The 24,534-nt window shown below is 39.7% G+C and overlaps 1 protein-coding gene across 4 annotated transcripts in view; it reads left to right on the plus strand.

Annotated features, from left to right (window-relative positions):
• The window catches only part of LOC148109177 (uncharacterized), a 62,864-nt gene continuing 38,330 nt past the window's right edge, over positions 1 to 24,534 (plus strand). Inside the window, exons 1-3 of one of the 4 annotated variants that reach the window (XM_087866094.1) lie at positions 1 to 7,163; positions 9,132 to 9,196; positions 21,764 to 22,926. In XM_087866094.1, coding sequence (XP_087722220.1) covers positions 7,080 to 7,163; positions 9,132 to 9,196; positions 21,764 to 21,842 — 228 coding nt within the window. In that variant the 5' untranslated portion in view covers positions 1 to 7,079 and the 3' untranslated portion in view covers positions 21,843 to 22,926. The other 3 variants (XR_015726299.1, XR_015726300.1, XM_087866093.1) reach the window with 3 other exon arrangements.

Here is a 24,534-nt window from a genome sequence, read left to right on the forward strand (position 1 = left end):
CCCCCCCCCCCGCAACTTGTATCTTCTTTGTTAATGAAACCATATCCCCTTTTTAGAAGTTGGAGAACATAATTTGATTCCAAAATTGCTGTCTTTGGGTACAGCATATGGATCTGAAGCCCGACTTCGGGGGAGTGTGCCTCCAAGCTGATTATATCAACTCCTTTTAAAGAAAGGTTATTAAGAACTTCTTTGCTAGTGATGGTCTGATGCTATTTCAGTGGAAGGCTTGGTGTTGGACGTGTAATGGGGAATTTTTAGCCTGACATCTAACTCGACCCTGGAGACTACGGTTTGTATTTAAAGAAAAGAAATTAGGCCTGTCCCAGCAGCATTCTTTAAGATCCGTTTACTATTAGAGTCATGGTAAATATAGCCCCCAGCCCTCGTTGCTGCTGTTGGCTAGTTTCCTCAAGGCAGGTTGCCTTGGGATAAGTCTGGGAAGTGGAGCCCCATTCACAAACATAACTCATACTTCTTTGGTTTTTGACCTATTGCACGACTGCTGTACCCCTGAGCGCTTTCCAATCTCTGTCATGTACCTCTCAGCCTCCACCTCCTGTCTCCACCGTGAAGCAGGGGCACAGAAGCTTCTCATTTCTGTTTTAGTGCTGGGCTCTGCTGTCTTCCAGCAGGTGGACCGCTGATCCCGGAACAGTGGGTCCTACCGTGGACCTCCCGTGTGCCAGTCCCGCCGGCACCGTGCTGAGCTGCAGGGCTGCTTCTCTGTGCTCTGCGTTGTGACACGGGCAAGCACCAGGTCTACCGTCTGCCGCCGCGTCTGCAGCACCAGCCCATGCCCGCGATGGAACAGGTGCTTGGCCATTTTGTTGTTGCTGCTGAAGAGGCACCAAAGCCTTTTCACCTTGATGCCATATGGAATTTTTCATAAAATTTCTCTTAATATACAGGTTTTTCCCCCAGGCTTTTTACTGATACTTCTCTTTCTGGATGTCAGGCATGGACCATGGGAATAAGTACAAAAGTACCACCTCTCATGGGCCTCTGCAGCCAGGTGGGGACAGTGTGCAGAGAGCTGGGTGCTCAGTGCCAGGGGCTGCGTGGGGGTGAGCCTGTGGCAGGGACTGGCATGCACGCTTTCGTATCACCCCAAACCCCACTGGTGCCACACTGTCTTCAGTGCTTTGATTACGCCACGTCCTTTAAACCTCCAGGCCTTTCTTCATACTGTTTCCTCCCTTGGAACGTCCTTCCATTTTTCTGTTTCATGAATGCCTTTTTCCTGCCCTACTCTTTTTTTCCCCTCATAGAATTTATCTCTTTCTCTCAAGTTGTGTAGTTTATTTATTATGCATTGTCTGTTCTCCCATCCTTATAGAATATAAGCTCTGTGAGAGCAGGGATCTTTGTTTGCCTCACTGATAGATCCCAAGCACCCAGAATACTGTTTAAAACATAATAGCAGCTCAATAAATAAATGCTAAATGAACAAGTGGATCCTTGAAGCCTCAACTTGTGTGTCACCGTCTCTGTGAAGCTTTCCATGTTTGGCTTCTCCCAATCCGAGATGAAATCTGCTTATCCGTCCTCCGTTTTACTATAGCACTTTGTACTTACATTTGCATTACAGCACTTACCCCACTGTGATAGCTGCTTTATATTTCGATCAAGATGATAACAAAAATAATGTAACAATTTTAAGTTGGAAGTTTTGATTGAGGCACCCGGAGGCAATACGTAAAAAATTTCAAACTGAGATGTGTCATCCAAAGATGGAAATTTCCATGAGTTTCGTGACTCTGGAAAACAAACAAACAAACCCACGCACATGGTGGATATGGAAGGATCAAGAGAGTGGAGATAAGGAAAGTTTTGAGAGGAGGATTTCTTTCGAAAGTGTTCCACTGTGAGTCCTCCGTGTCCACCAGGAGGAGCGGGGAGGATGCTTCTACCTTCACCCCGAGCCAAGGAAGGGCGGCACAAGCACTCTGTGGAGATGGTGTCTCTGGCAGTTAGGGAGACATGACTCCTTTTGTGGTCTTGCCTGGAAATGGTAAAAGGTAAAGACAGGTCATTCACTACTCTGATGGCAGGAGCAAGTTTGGGTGAGACATGAGAGGCTGAACCAGTCCGGGGTCATTTTCAATCTTCCCCATGATTGCTGCCTGGAGGTTCCCCTCCAGGACAGCTGGGGAGAAAGGAGGGGCCCAACCAGAGCAAAATGCATTACCTTTGACAAAGCAAAAGTAATCAAATATAACTAAAAAAATTCTTCTGTGGGGGAGGCTTTGAACAATCCATCCAATTGTTAGAAAGCATCATCTTTAAACACCCAAAGCAAAGCAGTGTCCAAACGCAAGAAAGTGGCCCCAAAGAGAATCCTCCAATTAGGACTTCCCGGCTGCTTTTTACCACTCCTCCATCCCCCTTTCTTTGCCTCTGGCAGGGTGAGAAACCTAGTGACAAGCTGGGGGAGGGAAGAAATGCTGAGGTCTGGGAGGCACCTTGGGGAAGAGGGAGAATACGAGGCCTGTCTTTTTCACTAGGAACGCTGTCAGCCCTCAGCAAAACCCTCCCAGAGATGACTGAACGTTAAACCCGCTTCGAGTCGTAGTTCTTACATAGGACTGGACATTCTGATTTCTGAATTAACACAGTTTTTATGCCTTAAAGTGACCCTAATAATCTTATTACCTAGAAATCTTCAGAATGTTGTGATGATGTCTGAGATTTTGTCCGGGGCCAGCAGAAGTACTTCCCCTTCTGCAGAAATTTTAAATGACCAGTGGAATCATTCTTTGTGGTTACCTCTCATGACCCTGCCTGTTCACAACGTCAGCACCAGTGATCATATTAGCTAATGTTTAATGTGTGTCCACTGTGTTTTCTGGGCACTATGCTATTAATGTATTTGTCTCATGGTTCCATCCAACAACCCTGGGTGGTAGGAGCTCTCCTGGTCTTTCACATGCAGGGAATAGGAAGTTGAAAGGCATTGACTTCCCTGAAGTTGACACACCAGGTAGAAGTAGAGTTAGCATTTGAGACCAGGGGATCTGACTATACTTTACTCTTTATTGGATTCCGGTTTCGTCAGGAATAGGGCTGTGCTCCTGTCCATATTCCCCACACACAGCACAGGGCCTGACCTTCAGGGCTCCACAGATTTTCAACTAACGAAAGGTGCATAGATGGTGTTGGCAGTATTTCACAGTAATGCATACAAAGTTCAACAAAATCTCATAACTAGGAGCTTAGGTTTTGGAGTCGTTGGACATGGATTTGAATCCTGGTTCTGCCTCTTCACAGCTGTTCAGCCTTTGGGAAAATGACTTAACCTGTCTATGACCCTCATTTGTAGAATGGAATAATAATGCCTCCATTATAGGATTGTGTTGTGCTGTGACCAAAGAAGAAAATAAGTATACAGAGCAACTAACAGCACGCAGCATGTAGCACACGGTGGACGTACTTGCCGTAGCATGGCTCAACAAGATGATGACACTTATCTATTTGGGTTTAGTGCAACAGTGAATTCTGAATGAGCAGGGGTGGAGTTTGATAGTAGTAGACAGACCCAGCCCTAAGCAGATTGCGAAGTACAACAGAAGCTCTAGACCAAACCAGCTCTTGCCATCTAATGCCCACGGCTGGCTCGGCCCTCCTGTCACCTGGCTGCTCTCCAGTGTTCCCACGGACACTGGCTTCTCTTGTAAGGTGTGTGGTTCCAGCGGGTCCCTATTCTTGTTCCTAACTCTGCTTATTTGTAATTATAATTACATAACTTAATTAAATATTATTTCAATGAACTATGAATGGGAAAAGATTAGAGCACTTTTCCAGTTGTCTCCCCACCTTCCCTTTCCCCTCTACTGGGAGGGGGAAACTCTGTCTTCATGCTTTCTTCTTTTCCTTTTTTTAGGAGAAAGAACTGACAAAACTCATATATATATATATATATTTAAAGATTTATTATTTATTTTAGAGACAACTAGAGAGAGTGTGTGTTGTGGGGGTGGGGCAGAGGGAGAGGGAATGAGAGTCTTAAGCAGACTCCACGCTAAGTGTGGAGCCCAGTCTCACAACCCTGAGACCATGACCCAAGCCAAAACCAGGAGGCAGCTGTTTCACCAGCCGCACCACCCAGGCGCCCCTAACTAAACCCATTCATATTAAGAAGTAAATGACTGCAGCCCTTCTCAGCGTCAATTGCGTTTTAATAGGTGTTCAATGCTCTAGCTAAAGGAAGAAAGCTCTCAGTGTGGAAGTTGAGTATAAGGGCAGGGTGACTATTTCATCCTGTCCAAAACCACGTCGTAACTCTTCCTTGATCCCTACTCTACATACTTGGAAGAAGGGTGTGCTGTTTCTGTTATAATTGTGCATTGTATCTACATTCTCATGCCTCTGGACAGAGGAAATATAAGTTGCCATTTATCTTGTTTCACTGAGAGTGGTACAATATGCAGTATAATTAAATTAGGAAACAAATGCCCACAGAATAAGCTCCCAGATTTTATTCTTTTGAGGTAAACCCCAGGTCCAGCGCTGCTCACCACACTTAGTCTGTGCACTGCCTTGTGAATTCCCCTGCTGTGAAATGTGTCTTGATTTATCTTTGCACACTGCTTTGGTAAATGCTCACGGAACAAAAAACTTGATTCCCACTTAATATATGTCTATTTTAACTTCCCTTTAATGCAGAATTCAGAACATGATACAACTGGAGTCATACAGTTGGAAAGGACGTAGGGAAATCGTAGTTTAATAGTCTCATTTTATACATGAGGAAATGAAGATGAAGAAAAGTGAAGTGACTTCTAAGGTCACACAGTGAGTTAATTCTGGACCTGGATTTAGAGCCCAGGTCTTCCGACTCCAACCCAGGGCCCTTTTGCTGTTCTAACTATTTCATTTGATAATATGCCAATAATATGCAACATTTATTGAGTGCTTATGATAGCCCAGGTGTAACTGATAGCTCTTTACATTTCTTAACTCATTTCATTCCCACAGCCCCCCTATGAAGTAAACACTATTATTATCCTATTTTAAAAATGAAGAAACAGGCATAGAGAGGGTAGTAACATAAGGTCAAAGGGTAGAATCAGATCTGGAAACTAAGAATTTTGGCAGAAGGTGCTATGGATAGACAGGCGTTTCTTTGATTCTTTTTTTAATTTGAGGTATAATTGATATATAACATTACATTATCTTCAGGTATGCAACACAATGATTTAATATATGCATATATTGTGAAATGATCGCTACAGTAAATATAGTTAAATCCATCACCACACAGTTACACGTTTTTTTTCCTGTGATGGTAAATTCTAAGTTTTGCTCTTTTAGTAACTTTCAAATATGCAACCAAGTATTATTAACTATAGCTGCCATGCTGTATGTCACATTCCCATGACTTATTTACTTTATAACTGGAAGCTTGTAATTTGTCACCCCCTTCACCTACTTTGCCCAACCTCCCCCCTGTCTGACAACCACCAATCTGCTCTGAGCTTGTTTTTTTTTAATTTTGTTTCTTAGTTTTTGTTCTTTTCTTGGTTATAGATTCCACAATAAGTGAAATCATACAGTATTTGTCTTCCTTCATCTGATTTATTTCACTTAGCATAATGTCCTCAAGGGCCATCCATGTTGTGGCAAATAGAAGGATTACCTTCTTTTTATGGCTGAGTAATATTCCATTGTAGATATATTTCAGATTTTCTTTTTTCACTTATCCATCTGTGGACATTGAGGCTGTTTCCATGTCTTGGTTATTGTAAACAATGCTGCAGTGAACATGTGGTTGCAGATATCTTTCGTGTTAGTGATTTCATTTCCTTTGAATAAATATTCAGAAGTGAAATTGCTGGATCATAGTAGTTCTACTTTTAATTTTTTTGAGGAACCTCCATACCGTTTTCTGTAGTGGCTGCACCAATTTACATTCCCACCAACAGTGCACAAAAGTTCCCTCTCTCCATATCCTTGCCAACATTTGTTATTTCTTTTTAATAATAGCTATTCTAACAGGTGTGAGCTGATATTGTCATTCTGATTTGCATTTCCCTAATGATTAATGATGTTGAGTACCCTTTTGTGTGCCTGTTGGCCATCTGTGTATTTTCTTTGGAAAAATACCTATTAAAATCTTCTGACCATTTTAACAAATTGGATTGTTTGGGGTTTTTTACTTTTACAACTGGAATCATACAGTTGGAAAGGACTTAGGAAAATTGTAATTTAACAATCTTAGGGAAATTGCTACTGAATTGTATGCATTTTGAAATACATTTTGGATATTAACCTTTTATCAGATTCATGATTAGCAAATATTTTCTCCCTTTCATTAGGTTGTCTTTTCATTTTGTTGATGGTTTCCTTTGCTGTGCAGAAGATTTTAGTTTGATGTAGTCCCACTTGTTTATTTTTGCTTTTGTTAATTTTGCTTTTGATGTCAAATCCAAAAAATCAAGGCCAAAACCGATGTCAAAGAGCTTACCACCCATTTTTCTTCTAGGAGTTTTATGGGTTCAGGTTTTATGTTCAAGTCGTTAATCCATTTTGAGTTAATTTTTGTACATGGTGTATGGTAGTGGTTTAGTTTCATTCTTTTAAAATAATATTTTTTTCCTGGCAAAAAGCTTTACTATTTCTGCTTGGTCCAGGCTTGGGGGGCTCCAGGGTGGTCAACAAGCTGCCTAGCGGCTGCAGGGACACCCTCAGCCGGAGGCCCTGACACCAGGAGGGTGCCAGAGGGGCCCCTCAAAGCCTGCTGGGTTCTGGAGGCTCCTCACCGTGCTGGAGGATGGGCGTTTGGAAGAGAGGCCCGCCCGGCCCACCCCCTGCCACGTGAGCCAGGTGGTCGCCATCTTCTGGATGAGCTTCACCTGCGCACCCAGGCGCCGTTCTGCCGGAAGCCCGAGAGATGGGCGCCTGCGCGGGCGGAACCCGGGCGGGCAGATAAAGGCCCGGGTTCAGGGTCCGCTGCAGGCGGCTGGCGGCTTGCGTGGCGTCCGGGGCTCGACGCCGCTGGACTTGAGACGGCTTCTGCTTCTGCACGTCCAGGAAGAGGCCGGCCGCCGCGCTGGTTTTGCATCTTCTAGAGAAGTCGAATGGCTTCGCCTCGACCGGCGCTGGAGAAGCGGGCCGCCCCGCGGAGCCTCGACCTGGCGGTGGAAAGAGAAGCCCGGAGAGAGGTGGGTGCGGGAGCCCCGGCAGCGTGTTGACCGGGCGGTGGACGGCAGGGTGGCCTCCACCCGGGGGGAGTCGTTCTGACCAGTCTGGGGGCTCGTGGTTGATCCGCTTTCAGGAGCTCAGCGCAGAACACCTGTGTTCGCTGGACCCGGGTCCAGAGGGTGGCCGAGATGGTTCTTAGGGTTGGGACTGGAAAAGAGGTTGCAGGGTGGTGGGAGGCTGGAGGACGGGGTCCTGGGGCCCTTCTGTCGGAGCTCTGTTGAGGCAGGACACAGATCCAGGGGCCCGCCCGCTGCGCTGCTGAAAGCATTTGGTCTTTGACCATTACGGATGAGGTAGGCTACAGGTGTTTCGTAGATGCCCTTTAGTAGAGTGAGGAGTTTCTCATCTGTTTCTGGTTTGCGGAAGGGTTTTATGGTGAATGGTCATTGAATTTTATCGGTTTTTTTTTTCTGCTACTGAGATGATCACAACAGTTTCTTCTTTAGTCTTTTGATAGGATGAATTACATTGTTTGATTTTTTTTCAAATGTGTAACTAGTTTTGCATTCCTGGGATAATCTCTATTTGGTCATGCTGTGTTTATTTTACGAATGTACCGCTGGATTTAATTTGCTAATATTTAGTGAAGATTATTGTGTCTATGTGCATGAAAGATAATGGTTTGTTGTAATGTCTTTGCCTGGTTTGGGTATCAGGGTAATGGGTAGCTTTTAAAATGAGACAGGAAGAGCTCGTTTCTCTTCTGTTTTTGGAAGAGTTTGTGTAGAATTGACATTTTTGATACTGTTTCTTAAAAGTTTGAGAAATTTTTGCCAGTAAAGTCATCTGGGCCCGTGGTTTTCTTTGTAGAAAGTTTAAACTACAAATTTATTTTCTTTGGGAGATGGTCAGAAAATTCAAATTATCTATTTCTTTTTGAGTAAGCTTTGGTAGTTTGTGTCTTTTAAGGACTCTGTCCATTTCATCTTTTTTTGTCAAATGGCCGTAAGTTTGTAATATTCACTTATCCTATGACTGTATGATCCGTAGTGATATCCTCTGTTCTATTTCTGATACTGGTAATTTGCATCTTCTCTCATTTTTTTCTGAATCAGTCTGGCTGTAGCGTTACCCATTTTATTGATACTTTCAAAGAACTAGCTTTTTGCCTCATTGCTTTATTCTTTTTTTCTATTTTCAAAATTATTGGTTTCTGCTCTTATCCTTATTATTTCTTTTCTCCTGCTTGCTTTGGGTTTAGTCTGCACTTTTTCTTGTTTCTTTTCTTTTTTTTAAGATTTTTTTTTTTAATTTATTTATTAGACAGAAAGAGAGACAGCCAGCGAGAGAGGGAACACAAGCAGGGGGAGTGGGAGAGGAAGAAGCAGGCTCATAGCAGAGGAGCCTGATGTGGGGCTTGATCCCATAACGCCAAGATCACACCCTGAGCTGAAGGCAGACGCTTAACCGCTGTGCCACCCAGGTGCCCCTGCACTTTTTCTTGTTTCTTAAGATTGAAACTTAGATCATTGATTTGAGACCCATTTTTCTTAATAAAGGCATTTAATGCCATACCTTTCTCTTTATGCATTGTATTAGTTACATCTTATAAATTTTTTTTATGTTGTGTTTTCATTTTCATTTAATTAATATTTTCTAATTACATTTTTGACTTTCTCTTTGACCAATGGGTTATTTGGAAGTGCATTATTTAATTTCCAAATATTTAGGGAAATTTTAAAAATATATTTCTGGTTCTGAGTCTAATTTAATTCTCTCCCTGCCAATGAACATTCTTCATGTCATTCCAATTATTTTAAATTTGGGGAGTGTGATTTATAGCCTGGAATATTTCTTGGCACATGGTCTACGTGCACTTAAAAGAATGGGTGTTCTGCTGGTGTTGGGTGTTAATTATGTAAAGTTGGTTAATACTTTTGTTCAGGTCTCCTGTAAACTTACTGAGTGCCTGTTTTTCATTTTTTTAGTTCCTGAAGTCTGTAGCGTTGAAATCATCATCTATAATTGTGGATATATCTGTCCTTTCACGTCTGTAAGTTTTTGCTTATGTGTTTTAAAGCTCAGCTGTTAGGTATGTAAACATTGAGAATTTTTTTCTTAGTAAATTGACTCTTTTATCATGTAATGTCCTTGTTTATTCCTTGTAATATTTCTTGTCTTGCATTCTGTCTGATCTTAGTATAGCCACTCTAAGCCTTCTTTTAATCATTATTTTGCAAGATATATATAGTTTCATCCTATACGTTTAATCTGTTTGTACTTTTAAAAAATATTTATTTTAGAGGGAAAGAGGTAGAGAGCACCCGTGTGTGTGTGTGTGTGTGTGTGTGTGCGCGTGCACGTGCATGGTGGGGGGGTGGGTAGAGAGAGAATCTTCACAAAGATTCCCCGCCAAGCTTGGAGCCCAACATGGGGCTCAATCCCAGGACCCTGAGATCATGACCTGAGCTGAAATCAAGAGCTGGATACTCAACCAACTGAGTCACCCAGGTGCCCCTAACCTGTTTGAATTTTTAGGTTTAAAGTGAGTTTCTTTAGACAGCATGCAGTTGGATTTTGCTTTTTTATATTGTTTGGTAATCTCTGTTTTTAAAAAGATGTAGTTATGTACTTTACATTTAATGTAATAATGTATGTATCATTTCAACCACATAAAATTTTGCTAGTGGGTTTTTGTCCCATTATCTTTACTCCTCTTTTTTTGCCATCTGCCTTTGCATTGAGTATTTTTAAAAAAGTTCATTTTGACTCCATCGTTGGACTTACTATTTATACTTCTTTTAAAGATTTCCTTGTTGGCATCCAGGTGTTTACAATGTACATGTTGAAATAATCTACCTTCAAATAATTTCATCCTGCTTCACCTACTGCATGAGAACCTTACAACAGCACACTCCTTATCTGTCCCTCTTTCCTTCCAACCTTCTATGCAGTTATTGTCCTATATTTTATTTTTTGCCATAAACCCTTAATTCATTATTACTATTTTAAATTTAGTCAATTACTTCTAATACTATTAAAATGAGAAAATTATCTTTTACATTTCTTTATTTTAATCATTTCTGGAGATGTAATTTCATTGTGTGAATTCAAGTTTCTGATGTCCTATTTCTTATTACTGAAGAACTTTTTAAAAGATTTCTTATAGTGCAGGTCTGCTGCCAGTGAATTCTCTCAGCTTTTGTTAGAAAGCTCTTCCCACTGGGTATAGAGTGTTTTGTTTTTTTCCTTTTCAGTATTTTAAAGATGTCACCATGTTGTCTTCTGAGTTATATAGTTTATGACAAACAGTCTGCTATAATTCATATCTTTTTTCCTTAGTATATTTTGTCTTTTTTTCTGCAGCTTTCTCTTCTACATTTTGTCTTTTTCTTTGGTTTTTAGCAGTTGGAATATGATGTGCTTAGGATTGTGTATCTGTGTGTGTATGTGTCTGTGTCTGTGTCTGTCTGTCTGTCTTCCTAGCCTGCATCACCGAAGGAAGATTTTCCTGGACTTCTGCCCTGCCCTTAACCTGTTGTATGCACATAATAGATGTCAGAGAAGAGAAACTCTTTGTTTCTGCAGAGATCAGTAATTCTACACACTCACACTAGTGTATGCTCAGCCTAACGATTCGTTAAAATTTTTAGTTGAATTCTACTTACATTCTTATATGGTACCTTAATTCTCTCCTCCTATGCTTTGCCACAAGTGAGCCAGCATTTGTTTTTATCTCCTTAGAAAGTCCTGTTTTTCCTTATATTTCAGGCTTCTTGGTTGCCATGGGATTTTAGTTTTAGTAGGTTTAAGAAAAGTTAGGATTTTGTCCTTTATCTGGAATTTTTTTTTTCCAGGTAGTAGTGATGCTCTTTCCAGCTTTCTATACAAGTGGAAGTGTAATCCCTTCAGTTGCATCTCTAAGAGGCCATTCCATGGCCCTGTAAGGCCAGTGGCTCTGGATAATGTTATATATGAATCCTATTGTTATGTGCTCTCTTCCTTTTTTTTTTTTCTTTAAGAGATGATTATACTCTATAATTAAGAAAAAATAGTGGTAAAGTAACATGAGCTATTTCTCCCTCTCCTGAACTCATTACGGAAGCTGTGAGGGATCATGAAGAGGGTTGTTGGATCTGAGAGAACACATAAAAATAGTGAGAAATCTCTGCAGAGAGAGAATACGAAAGCGGTGGTGGCCCAGAGTGAAAGAGGGCTGTATGCCAATGACTTGGAATAGGCAGAGGAAAACTTTTCAGTTGTGCCGTTTTTTTTTTGTTGTTGTTGTTGTTTTTAAATATTTTATTTATTCAACAGAGACAGCCAGCGAGAGAGGGAGCACAAGCAGGGGGAGTGGGAGAGGAAGAAGCAGGCTCATAGCGGAAGAGCCTGATGTGGGGCTCGATCCCATAACGCTGGGATCACGCCCTGAGCTGAAGGCAGACGCGCAACTGCTGTGCCACCCAGGCGCCCCAGTTGTGCCGTTTTTTGTTGTTGTTGTTTTTCTCCTCCCCATTGCCTTGAATAGGTCATGACCATCCCTGTCATGAAAAGAAAATTGCATCACCAGATCAGCTACTGGTAGGAGTAGGGAAATAAATTAGAGTTGTACGTGAGCCCGGCAAGGCATAAGAGCAGGTAACAAAAGTCAGAAGTCTCTATATTGCCCCCTACCCACCCAAACCACAGTGTCTAGGTAATAAGAAAGACAAAACAGATAGCTGGTATAAATAATATATTAATAGTCTTGAACTAATCTATATATATTCACATGTAAACAATATAACCTTACTCTCAACAGAGTACAAATTATTTTTTAACAAAAATGGGATATTTAAAAACTTTGAGACATGTGTTTGATATATAGTAAAGTCCAAATCATCAATACCATTCAGACCATGTTCTCTGATCATAATGCACTAAAATAAGGAAACATTTTTTTAAGTTCAAAAATCATTGAGAAGGAGGTAATCATAAAGAAGTTTAGGAAATACATATAAGTGAAAGACAATGAAAAGACTACATAGTGTAATTTATCAGACATAACCAAAAAAGGATTTAGAAAGAACTGTACAACTGTAATAGAACAGAAGAGAAAATATAATTAATAAACTATTCAGCTCAAGAACTTGGAAAAAAGAGAAGTCAAATACAGCAAGAAAAAATAATCAGAAGGACAGATACTTTAAAAAACACAAAACTGAGGGACAAAATTAATAAATAATAGAATCTCACCAAACTGGAGAAGATAAATCCAAAAATTGTTCTCTGAAAATATCAATAAGCTGGACAATTACAACTACTGCTAACAGTGCTTAGTGTATTGTTACACTTGTTAGTGCTTGCATATTGTTCTAAACTTTTTATGTCTATTCATTTTGTCCTCTCAACAATCCTATGAGGTAGGTACTATTATCTCCATTTTATAGATGAGGTGATAAAACAGAAGAGGCAAATACAGGGTGTAAAGGAGAAACTATTGCAGAAACTAAAGATATTAGAATACTGTTAAAGAATATTATGACCCATATTCACCAAAAAGTTGAAAACCAAGGAAAAAACTAAACAGAATTTCTGGAATAATATAGAATGTCAAATAGAAAATTTGAATAAGCCAAAGACCACTAAGGAATTGGAAATGATAATCAAAGATCTTTCCCCCAGAGAAAAAGTCCTATGCCCAGGTAGTTTTATAAATGAGTTCTATCAGTTTTTCAAGGAGAGGACAGCTCTATGGTATACAAGTTATGAAAGGAAATAGAAAACAAAGGACAACTGCCAAAATCATTTTTTACAAATTGAGGTGAATTTCACAAATCACAATTATTTTAAAGTATTCAATTTATTTTATGGGGTTAAATTAGCATTGTTTTGAAAACCAGATAAAGATAGTGCAAGAGAAGAAGAAAAGGGTAACTCCATTTGACTTCCAGACATGTTTTAAAACTATAAAGAACATCCTAGATGAATATGAGCTGACAAAAATCTGACCTTATACTTCAAAAGAATACATCATGATCAAATAGGATTTATCTATGGAATGCAAAGATAGCTTAATACCTGAAAATCTATTGGAGTAATTCACTACATTAAGAAACTAAAGAGAAAAATTACATGATAATTTAAATCCATCTTTTTTTTTTTTTTTTTAAAGAGTGGGGAGAGGGAGAGGAGCAGAGGGAGAGGGTGAGAATCAACCTTACGCAGGCCCTATGCCCAGCACAGAACCTGACTCGGGGCTCCCATCTCATGACCCTGAGATCATGACCTGAGCTGAAATCAAGTCAGTCGCTTAACCGACTGAGCTACCCAGGTACCCCTAAACATCTGTTCTTAAAAATCTCGGAAAACTGTGGGGTGCCTGGATGGCTCAGTTGGTTAAGCTTCTGCCTTTGGTTCAGGTCATGATCTTGGGGTCCTGGGATTGAGCTGAGGTCAGGCTCCCTGCTCAGTGCGGAACCTGCTTCTCCCTCCCCCTCTCCCTCTGCCCCTCTGCCCAGCTCGTGTTCTCGCTCTCTCGCTCTTTTTCTTTTTTTTTTTTAAGATTTTATTTATTTATTTGACTGAGAGACAACCAGTGAGAGAGGAGAAACAAGCAGGGGGAGTGGGAGAGGAAGAAGCAGGCTCCCAGCAGAGCAGGGAGCCTGATGCGGGGCTTGATCCCTGGACCCTGGGATCACGCCGTGAGCCGAAGGCAGACGCTTAATGACTGAGTCACCAGGTGCCCCTTGTCTTTCTCTCTCTCAAATAAATAAATAAAATCTTAAGAGAAGTCTCAGAAAACTGTCAATAGAATGGATATGATACAATAAAGAACATATTTCAGAAATCTTCAACAAATATTATACTTAACAAAGATGAATTTTTAAATTCGGGAAAATACAAGATATCCCTTATTACTATACTATTCAACATTGTATTGGAGATTCTAACCAATAGACTAAGATAAGGAAAAGAAATGAGGCAAAAAAATTGAACAGACCTATCAGTCACCACTTGTGGATAATATACTTGTTAATAGAGGAAATCTAGCAGCATTTTGGTAGTCAAACATAAGAACTAATGAGAGAGTTCAACAATGTTACTGGATACAAGAGGAGTTTAAAAAAATCAAAAGTGCTCCTCTATGTAAATAATAACTAACTAGAAAATATGATTGAAAAGAAGATGTTATTCACAATAGCAACTAAAACTATAAAGTATCTAGGAATTAATATGTAGGCCCTTTAAAGAGAAAAAAATTAAACTAAATTAAGGAACATAAAAAAATCACAACATATGGAGTAATTAAACATGTTCATGGATGGGATGACATTATAAAGCTACCAAATTCCCTCTTTATTAATGTATAAATGTGTGTAATTCTGATAAGAATTCTAATAGGATTTTTTCAAGAACTCAAATGTTTAAAATTTACATGGAAGTCATGAATAATTACCAGTTTTTGAAAAAGAATAACAAAGAGAAGGGACATGTGCAAAGCTATTTTATGATAAATCATGTGGTTCACACATAAGAACAGACCAATGTAAAAAAGGAACAAAAACAACAAAAAACAGGGCAGATAGATGCATGGATGTATGATAGCATCACAAATTGGATTGGGAGATGGATAGATGATGTAGATTCTACTACAGCGTGTTTAGCAATATTGAAGCCTTGGCTTGCTTTCTCACCAACTGTATCTCTAATACAGTTGAATCTCTGTTTCATGTCAAATACAAAATTGAACTCAAGATGGATTAAAGGCCTAAATATGAAATGTAAAGCTATAAATCAAATAGAATTTATTATAAATATAGGTAACGAACCATCATAGTATTTTTAGTACCTGTAAATTTCATTAATAGGCATTACAGGTGTCTTTGTGCCATATTAAGTTGTTGCAGATGTCTCATTGCTACTTTGAGATTATGGTAGTTATTAGATCCACTGACTTCTCATTTAATGCTTTAATGAAGCAGTACACATATTACTGTGTCACAAATGAAAACATTTTTTAGCTGTATTTCAATAAATTGCTTTCCTTTGTAATTCCAACTATTTCATTTTATGTCTCTAGGGACGATATTCTGAATAGTCCATAGGCTTTAGCAGACCGTCAGAGGGGCACAAAAATAAGGTTCAGAAATTCTGGGAGAAGAGGAATCCTCTGTGGGTCAGATATTAAAGTAAGGTCAGACGAGATGGCAACTGCAAGGGGACCCTAGATCTGGCTCCATTACAGGAGTGATCTTGGAGAGGTGCTGCATTAGGGCTGAAGGTGGAGGCAGAAACGCAGTTGTGATGAACTGAGAAGCGAATCCAGTTGAGGACGTGAAAACTATTTCTCTGGCAGTAAAGAGAAAGAAGATAGGTAGAGGGAGTAACAGGATCAAGAAGGAAAACCTGAATGTCTGCATAAACCAAAGCAAAGGATCTGGTGGAAAGGGCAATACTGGGGGAGAGGTTAGGAGAGGAGGAAGGGTAATTGAGGCCATAAGGTCCCAGACTAAGTAGGATGGAATGGAAGGGAGAACATGGAAGGATCAGCCTCAGAGTTGATGGGGAGGATGGGCTGAAATTTATAAAAACTAGGGGAGAGAGGAAACAAGGGCTTTCAATGCCTGATGGTTTCCTTCCCCACTTTTCACCCCCCACTCCCCCATCTTACAAGAATGTTAGGGCAGGGGTCATTTTACAGGCTTTTTGCTTAAAAATATAAAGATGTGGAGCATGGGAAGGTTTTTGACCAGAGATTAGAAAAAGATTGCAGAGCAGATCTCGGGGATCTGGTGGTCAGAAACCGTACAGTTGTGGGGCACCTGGCTGGCTCAGTCGGTAGAGCATGCAACTCTTGATCTCCAGGTCATGAGTTCCAGCTCCATGTTGGGTGTAGAGATTACTTAAATAAACTTAAACCCAAACCGTTCCGTTCTAATGGACCCAACACACTCAGAGTGAGGAAAGAGACATACAGCTGGGAACAACTGTGAGTGGAACTCAGGAGTGCAGTTAAAGAGACTGACCCAGATCTTTTTTTTTTTTTTTTAAGCTATGCATTTCATTTCCTGTGAGGATGAAAGTAATTTGCTTAAACAATAACATTCTTTGTCTAAATTATATTTAAAACCTTCTATTTTTAAAAACCTTTGAGATTTTTATGTCTCATGCCCTCCTTATTTCAGTTCTGTATTGTTTTTCTTCTCAGTTATGTAGAATGTTCAAGAGAGGCTAGGAAACATGATGGAAGGCTGACATTCTTTCTTCAAGAGAATAGCATTTCCATTAACATACAGCAAAGTTTCCTATATTTTAACATCTTATTTTGCAGTTAAAAGTATTTTTCTTATTTGAAAATATTCTTCAGATTAAACGTCATAAAACACAAACAAGTTAAGAATACTTAATTATTTTAGAGTTTTAACTTTGGAAAATAAATTCAACAGTGACATCAGAGTTAGAAACAATTTGGGGCGCCTGGGAAGCTCAGTCAGTTAAGCGTTTGCCTTCAGCTCAGGTCATGATCCCAGGGTCCTGGGCATCGGGCTCCCTGCTTGGGGGGGTCTGCTTCTCCCTCTCCCTCTGTGCATGTGCACTCTCAAGTAAATAAAATCTTTAAAAAATTTTTATTTGTTAATGTCCTGTTGAAAAAACTCTAAGACTCATAATACCATTCTGGTTTATTTGTTTATAGGGAAGATTGAACACATTAAAATCTTTTGCTTAATATATCGATTTTTTTTTTATTTGTGTTTCAACTATTTGAAAAGTACCTTAAATAATGTAAATATTAATTGAAATGAGAAAAAGAAGGATGAGTCAAACTGGAACCAACCATCTATGTTTAATAAAAGCTTTGTTAAAAAGGAAAATAAAGCCTTTAAGAATCTAGCGGGAACTCTGAAGAAAAGAAACCAATGTTTTAGCAGCTGAAAAAGAACCTTCGGTACATGTAAGTCCCTTCAAAATGGTCATCTCGGAAATGTAGAGCGCTGTTCTAATGAGGTTATCCTTAATGTTATTTATAGAACACCTCCTTTAGAATTTCCTCTGGAGCCTGTTGCACTTTTTGTTGTTGGTAATTATATTACTCAAGTTGACACATAAAATTAACCATCACTGCAACATTTTTCAGTAATGAAAAAAATCTTCCTCTTGGACAGGGGTAGGGGGATAAATTTGGTTTTTAGAAATAGTAAAGGCCCTTGAGAAATAGGTCTGTGAAACAGCAACCAGTCTATTCTTTGGTCAAAGACAAAAAACATGATCACAGTGTAATAAGACTAATTTTCTTGTGATGGGGAAAAACCAAAACTGGCTCCTAGGGTGACACTGGTCATATATGTGAAATAAATTAGAAAGGCAGGTAGGATTCAAAGCTAGGATTGAAAAGCTACTGAATTTGAATATAACTTTAAATTCAGTGGGGGATCCATTAAAGGTTTCTGAGGAGTGGAATGACATGTATAGTAAAGAATGGATGAAGGGGAAGTGAATAATGTTTGGGAAACCAAATCAAGTATCTTTCTGAGATCTAGGACATTATGATATTCTTCAATTGTACTGACATAATAACCTTTTTCAGTAAAGGAAATGATTTGACAATTTATTAGTGAACTGATACTCTATTCTTTCAGATTAAAAATAATTTTCCTTGATGGAGAGGATAGAAGTGGGGGTGGAGTCACAGGCGGAAGGATTAATTGTTAATCAGTGGGATACTGGATCATTAGTTGATTAAATGGATTAAATCACTAAATCAGTAAGTTCTTTGTACTTTTAAAGTTATTTTATTTTTTATTTTGTTTTTTTTTAAAGATTTTGTTTATTTGAGAGGGCACAAGCAGGGGGAGGGGCAGAGGGAGAGGGAGAGTCAGACTCCCCACTGAGTGGGAAGCCCAGTGCAGGGCTTGATCCCAGGACTCCAAGATCATGACCTGAACCAAAGTCAGATGCTTAACTGAGCCACCCAGGTGCCCCCAAAATTACTTTAAAATTATATAATAAACACCTTTTTAGGGGGTTATATACGATGTCTTATTTGTATCTACTGCATCTTCTATACTACCTAAAATGTAGACATATTTCCTCAGGACATAGCTGATAAATGGTCATTTCCTCTTATATACTTCTTTTTTGATTTGAATATAGTATTCATTAAGTCAAATTAGAAATTTCTGAGTTATTCTAGACACTTTTCTATGTCATCTACATATATATTAAACATATATTCAAGTCTTATTTTGCCACAATATCACTGCCTTATTTTAGGTTCCCATGAACTGTCCATAAACTACAAAAGTCTTACTGATCTTTTAAAAATACAGTGTCAAACCCTTGCAATGCATGTGTTTATTCACTTTATCATGCAAATAATTACCAGATGGTTTCTATACCAGTAACTGTACTGGGCTCTGTGTATATAATAATGAATAAAGTAGACATCCCAGATTTCATAGATTTATAATTTAGTGGGAAGATGGGAATAAACCTCTGTGATTATGAATTATAATCAGTGCTCTGAAGAAAAAGAACAGAGAAGAGAGAGAATGATACTATAACCAAACTGTCTTTCTAAATATCAAATCTGATCATTTATTCCCAGTTGCTGTCAGGATTAAATCTAGACCCATTAAAGTGGCTTATAAGGAACTTTATGTGTGCCCCCTGATAACCGTCCAGCACAATGCCACACTCCTAGAAATTCAACAAATGTCAGTGGGACGAATGAATGATGAAACTTCAATTTCTTTTTAAATTGTAATATAGTTGACATATAAAAATGGTTTAAGATGCATCACATTAACTTGCATTAATAAAGTTTGTTAGTTTTGAAACAGGTTGCCAAATACTTCATTAAAAGGAAAAAAAAATGCCTCCATCAATTTTTGAGCCTATATTGCATTTGGAACTATTTTTTTTTGTCCTTGAAAACACTGCTAGAATTTTAACTGAAATATCAGAAAATGTGCTATTACTATAATGTGTAAAACATTGCTTTTTTTGTGTGTGTGGCAGAAGTCTGTAGTAAGGGTACTGAAAAGCAGATTGACATTTGGTCATTATTTCTTATCAAGGGTGTTTTACTCGTAATGCTATTTGACAGCTATATTCTAGGTCTGACAGCATTGAACCAGCGTAATTCCCACTGAACTGCTCTAAATAGGCAGTATTGCAATCAGTTTAACAACCCCTGGAGGCAATAAAATCTCTCCTTTGAACAAATACTCAAGGGGAAGAAATCTAAGATTTATAAAGGGCAGCAAGTATTCAAGAAAGGGGCAAAGTTTATGTGTGAGCCTATAATTGATGTTTCCTTTGTTGGAAAAGAAGCTTGAGGATGCTTTAAGAATTAATCTTTAACAAGTTCTAATCTGCACTAACAAGTGTGTTCAGATGAGTGAAAGAGATATGTGATTCTGAGAGTTGAGTTGCTTCCAGCCAACTATGAAAATTTGGAGGGGTCATAGAATTATGAGAAGGACACTTAAAAATTTAACTGGAAGACTTGAGCCATGTCTCTTTGATGTCTGTGCCAGAGGGTCACCATCCCTACACAGTGTTGATTGGGCTTTATGATTGGCTCACGGTTTATACTTGCTTAATGCTTTATGTGTATATACCTGTATAAAGAAAATTTCAAATATAGTCTCCTCCTCATTTTAAATGAACTCGGCAGTTCTACTTCTGTTGGTAGTAACTTAAACACCATTTAAGCAGCATTTAATTTAAAGACCATCCTAGCTTTAATTCTTGGTTCCTGTCACTATTAGCGGTGTACCCTTGGGGATATTATACTGTCATTCACAGTTTTCTCATCTGTAAAATGGAGATGATAGTTCTTACCAACCAGGGAGGTTTGAAAGTAGATAGGTTAAGAAGAGTGCCTAATTCAGTGTGGGCCAGAGCACGAGCTGACTTCATCGAGATCCTACTACGTGCTAAGCATCTATGAGCTTTGCGCTGTTGGATCCTCAGAGTAACCATTTGAAGCTGGCATAAGAGTACAGGAGAGGATGCTCTGAGGGTGGGGAGTATCAGGAGAAATAGGCTGGGGTGTATAACCATCTCGTTACTTCTCTTAGACCCTATTGCTAGGGAAGTAGCTTTGTCCCTGTCAGTGGACTCCACAGAGCTTTGTTCTGAGACTTTGGAATTCCTTTGCACATCATGGTGTTTTTGTCCCTAGAGGGTTGTGAGGGAAGGCTTCATCATCAAAACTCCAGTGGCACCTCTCTCTACCTCTCCATTAAAAATTTTTTAAATTTTAATTCCAGTAAACATATTGTTATATTAGTTTCAGATGTACAATAAAGTGATTTAACAGTTCTATACATTACTCAGTGCTCATCACGGTAAATGTACTCTTAATCCCCTTCACCTATTTCATCCATCCCCCATCCGTCTCCCCTCTGGTAACTCTGTGTTTGCGCTCTGTGATTAAGAGTCTGCTTTTCGGTTTGTTTCTCTCTTCATTTGTTCATTTGTTTCCTAAATTCCACATAGGAGTGAAATCATATGGTGTTTCTTTCTCTGACTGACATTTCACTTAGCATTATGCTCTCTAGATCCATGCATGTCATTGCAAATGGCGAGATTTCATTCTTTTGTATGGTTGAGTAATATTCTGTTGTGTGTGTGTATACACACACACCACATCTTCTCTATGCAGTCATCAATTGCTGGATACTTGGGCTACTTCCATATTTTGGCTATTGTAAATAATGCTGGTATAAACATAGGGGTGCATACCTCCCTTTGAATTAGTGTTTTTGTATTTTTTGGGTAAATACTCACTAGTGTGATTACTGGATCATAGGGTAATTCTATTTTTTAAGTAAACTCTACACAAATGTGGGGCTTGAACTCAGGACCCCAAGATCAAGGGTTGTATGCTGTACTGACTAAGCCAGCCAGGAGCCCCAGGGTAGCTCTATTTTCAACTTTTTGAGGAGCCTCCATACTGTTTTCCACAGTAGCCATACCAGTTTGCATTCTCACTAACAGTGCATGAGGGTTCCTTTTTTTCCTCCACATTCTTACCAACACTTGATTCTTCTGTTTTTGATTTTAGCCATTCTACATATCTCCATTTTTTATATGTGATTGTATGAGAGAGAGAGAGAGAGTGTGTGTGTGTGTGTGTGTGTCTAGGGCTTGTTATGGATTCCTCCAGCCCTGATTCTTCTTACCTCGCTATTTACATCCATGTCGTTGGCTGCCACTTTTGTAGCACGAGCAGGACCAGGAGAGGGGATAGACTTCCTTTGCTTTCTTTATATAAATGGTTCCTTCTGCTTCCCTTTGCCATCTGTTCATCTTATTAAATTCTGATTTATCTTTTGCGTGTCTGCTTAACCGTTATGTCCCCCATTAAGCCTTCCACGATTCCTCAAGACTCCTGAGGACTCTGATAATACTCTAGCGCTCTTCCACAGCCTCTGTGCTTCTGCGTTGACTCTGTGGCAGTGCTGCTTCCACTGTTTAATGTAGCCGTTCTTTACTTCTGAGCAGCTGAGAGAGTTACACCTTCTCACCTTCTTGAAGTTAGGTGTGGCCACATGGTTTGATTTGGTTGATTTGTGAACGGATTGACAGTTATCCTGTGCTCACATCCTTCTCTTTTCCTCTGCTGTAGCAATTCTGAAAGGTGTGTTGATAACAGAGGTACAATGGTGAAGCTCGATGTGGACGACATCTGCCATGGAGACACATGATGGAGAGAGATACCTTTGTAGCCTTTCAGCCATGGAGATTTTGGGGACTGTTGGTTACTGCAACATATCTTGACTGATACGGCCATTGCTGGGCCATCTTCCGGTTCCTCACCTGTCTCTACATCCTACTGAGGGAAATAATCGTCTTGTTCACTATTCCATCCCCAGAGCCTTGTTACAGACCTGCCTGACATATGGTAGGCAACTAGTAAATCATTCATGGAATGAAATAATGATTCTATATCAAGGAAGGATTGATCTGAAGATTGCATTTCCACAGTATCCAAACCCTTGGCATGGCTTTGATGTGAGGAAAAGTGATAAAGGAATATTATTTGAGGGAAAAATAAAGATCATGGTTCCATCTCTAAAGCTTTAGAAAATAAGTTATTTAGAAAAAAAATGTCAGTGAAAAGGAGCAATGAATACACAAGAAATGCATAGTTATCTTTATTTATGGATAAAAACAGTGAAATATGCCAGGAATTAGAGAAAGGGGCACATGCTATGAAGTCGCATTGAAATAATTTTTTACTAATTATTCATTCATTTAACGTTGTTTGCTAATTGACCTTGTGTACTGTGGTGGGTGGGAAGAAGACAATCTGACACCTTTCCTTGAAGAGCTCACAGACAAGCAGAGGATAAACAGAGACCATGCTAAGTAGAACAGAGTGGAATAAGGGCAATAATAGAAATGCTTCAGGAAAGAGCACAGAAGGAGCCTACAATACTTCTGAGTTGGGCAATGATGAGTTTGCAGAACCATCATTTTAATTGGGCCCCTACACAGGTATAAACTTAACTTTCATCTCCAATGACCATCCTCTGTGTTCATCTTCAACCACTACTGTAGCTATATTCTGGGCTTTGTCATCATCTCAGCTGTACCAACTCTGATACAATAAAATTCATGATCCTGCTCTCTGACCAGACCCACCAGTCTTCCCAGTTTGCTTGTTCAGTTATGGTCAGTCACAGCTATTCCTTCAAACTTATCAAGATTTTCTTTTTTTTAAGTTTTATTTATTTAAATGTTTTATTTGTCAGAGCACACACAAGTGGAGGAGGGGCAGAGGGAGAAGCAGGCTCCCCACTGAGCAAGGAGCCTGATGCGGGACTCGATCCCAGGACCCCAGGATCAAACCCAAGCTGAAGGCAGATGCTTAACTAACTGAGCCACCCAGATGCCCCTATTTAAGTAATCTCTATACCCAACATGGGGCTCAAACTCATGACCCCGAGATCAAGAGTTGCATGCTCTTCTTACTAAGCCAGGCAGGCATCCCCAAACTTACCAAGAATTTCATTCTCTGACCCCTCCTATTTAAACTTTTCTCTTTTCTCAGAGTAGACCTCCACAGATCAACACTTTGCCACTCTCTTGCAGTTATCTTTAACTCCTTTATTATCCTTTTGTAGGCTCGGTAGAGCCCATGTGGAAAATTCCACCTTGGATCAAACCACTTGTGGCCTTCTTCATGCTTGTAGTTAGATTGCTAGAGAAAGTCACAGGCAGATCAGAGACCTTTAAAAACCACCCTTCCCAGCTGTAACTAGAAACTCAACATCTCTCCATTATCCATTTGTTTCCCTACTTAACCTTCTTTCCAGTCCTCCAAGACAACTATTTCAAGACTTCTTTCTGAATGTTCTCGGACCTACCACCTTCTCCCACATGTTCAACAGATGCCTCTGCCTATCAGAGAAAATAAAAAACATCACATAGGTGTAATTTTTTGCAACCGCATGTAAAAAATTACCCATGGCTTCTGCCATCCTTTTTCCCTTATCATCTGTTAAAAAGTTGGGGTTCTGTCTCTCCTAGCTAGTAACATGGGCATGGATTCAAATACCAGGTTGTGGGAAAGTGAGGGAATGTGTTTGTGCAATAAGAAAAGGGCCCCAGAAAGCATCCTGAGGAATAGCATGATCTGAGAGGCATGGAGGAGGAAGAGGCCACTGCAGGGACAGAACGGGAGAGCAGAGGGGAGAGGACAGGCAGGGAAGTGTTATGTTAAGGGAGCCAGGGCATGAGGGCCTTCCAAACAAGAGGGAGAATTTCCAATCTCTAAAACCATGGAAATGTCGAGTAAGATAAAGGCGAAGCTGTATCTTTGGGATTTAGCCACGAAGAGGCTCTTAGGGGCCTTGGTAGGAGCACTTCGCTAGAGAGACAGGGCAGCAGCCGGACTGGAGTGGGTTGAGAAGTGAATGGCAAGGGGGGACCTGGAGATTCCCACTGTAGATTTCACTTTAGAGAAGTTCAGCTCTGAAGGAGAGGGGGTAAACGGGACCAAAACTAGAGAGAGTTAGGGGGAGAAAAAGCTATTTGTTTTTTTGATAATAGAGACTTAGCACATTTAATTGCCCGTGGGAAGAATAAGTAGCAAAGGAGAGGTTAACAAAACAAGTAAAAGAGGGTAGGACAGTTGATGGAATAAGGTCCATGTGAAAGCAGGAAAGAGGAGAATCCAAAGCCTAAAGCTTCTTTTTCTACCTGCACTAGACCATCTCGTTTCTTCTTACTCTGCATCACTTTTATGCTCTCAAGTATTATGGACATGCTAATGACTTCCAAATCTATAGCTTCGTGCAAAATCAACCTCTTGAGCTCCAGATCTTCTTATCCAGCTGCCTAGTGGACAGCTCTCTTTAGCCACAGGCTCATCATATCTAAAACAACTTATTA

This window comes from Ursus americanus, chromosome 12, assembly GCF_024610735.1.
Source record: "Ursus americanus isolate L20-20 chromosome 12, mUrsAme1.1.p, whole genome shotgun sequence".
In the NCBI taxonomy this organism is placed as follows: domain Eukaryota; kingdom Metazoa; phylum Chordata; class Mammalia; order Carnivora; family Ursidae; genus Ursus; species Ursus americanus.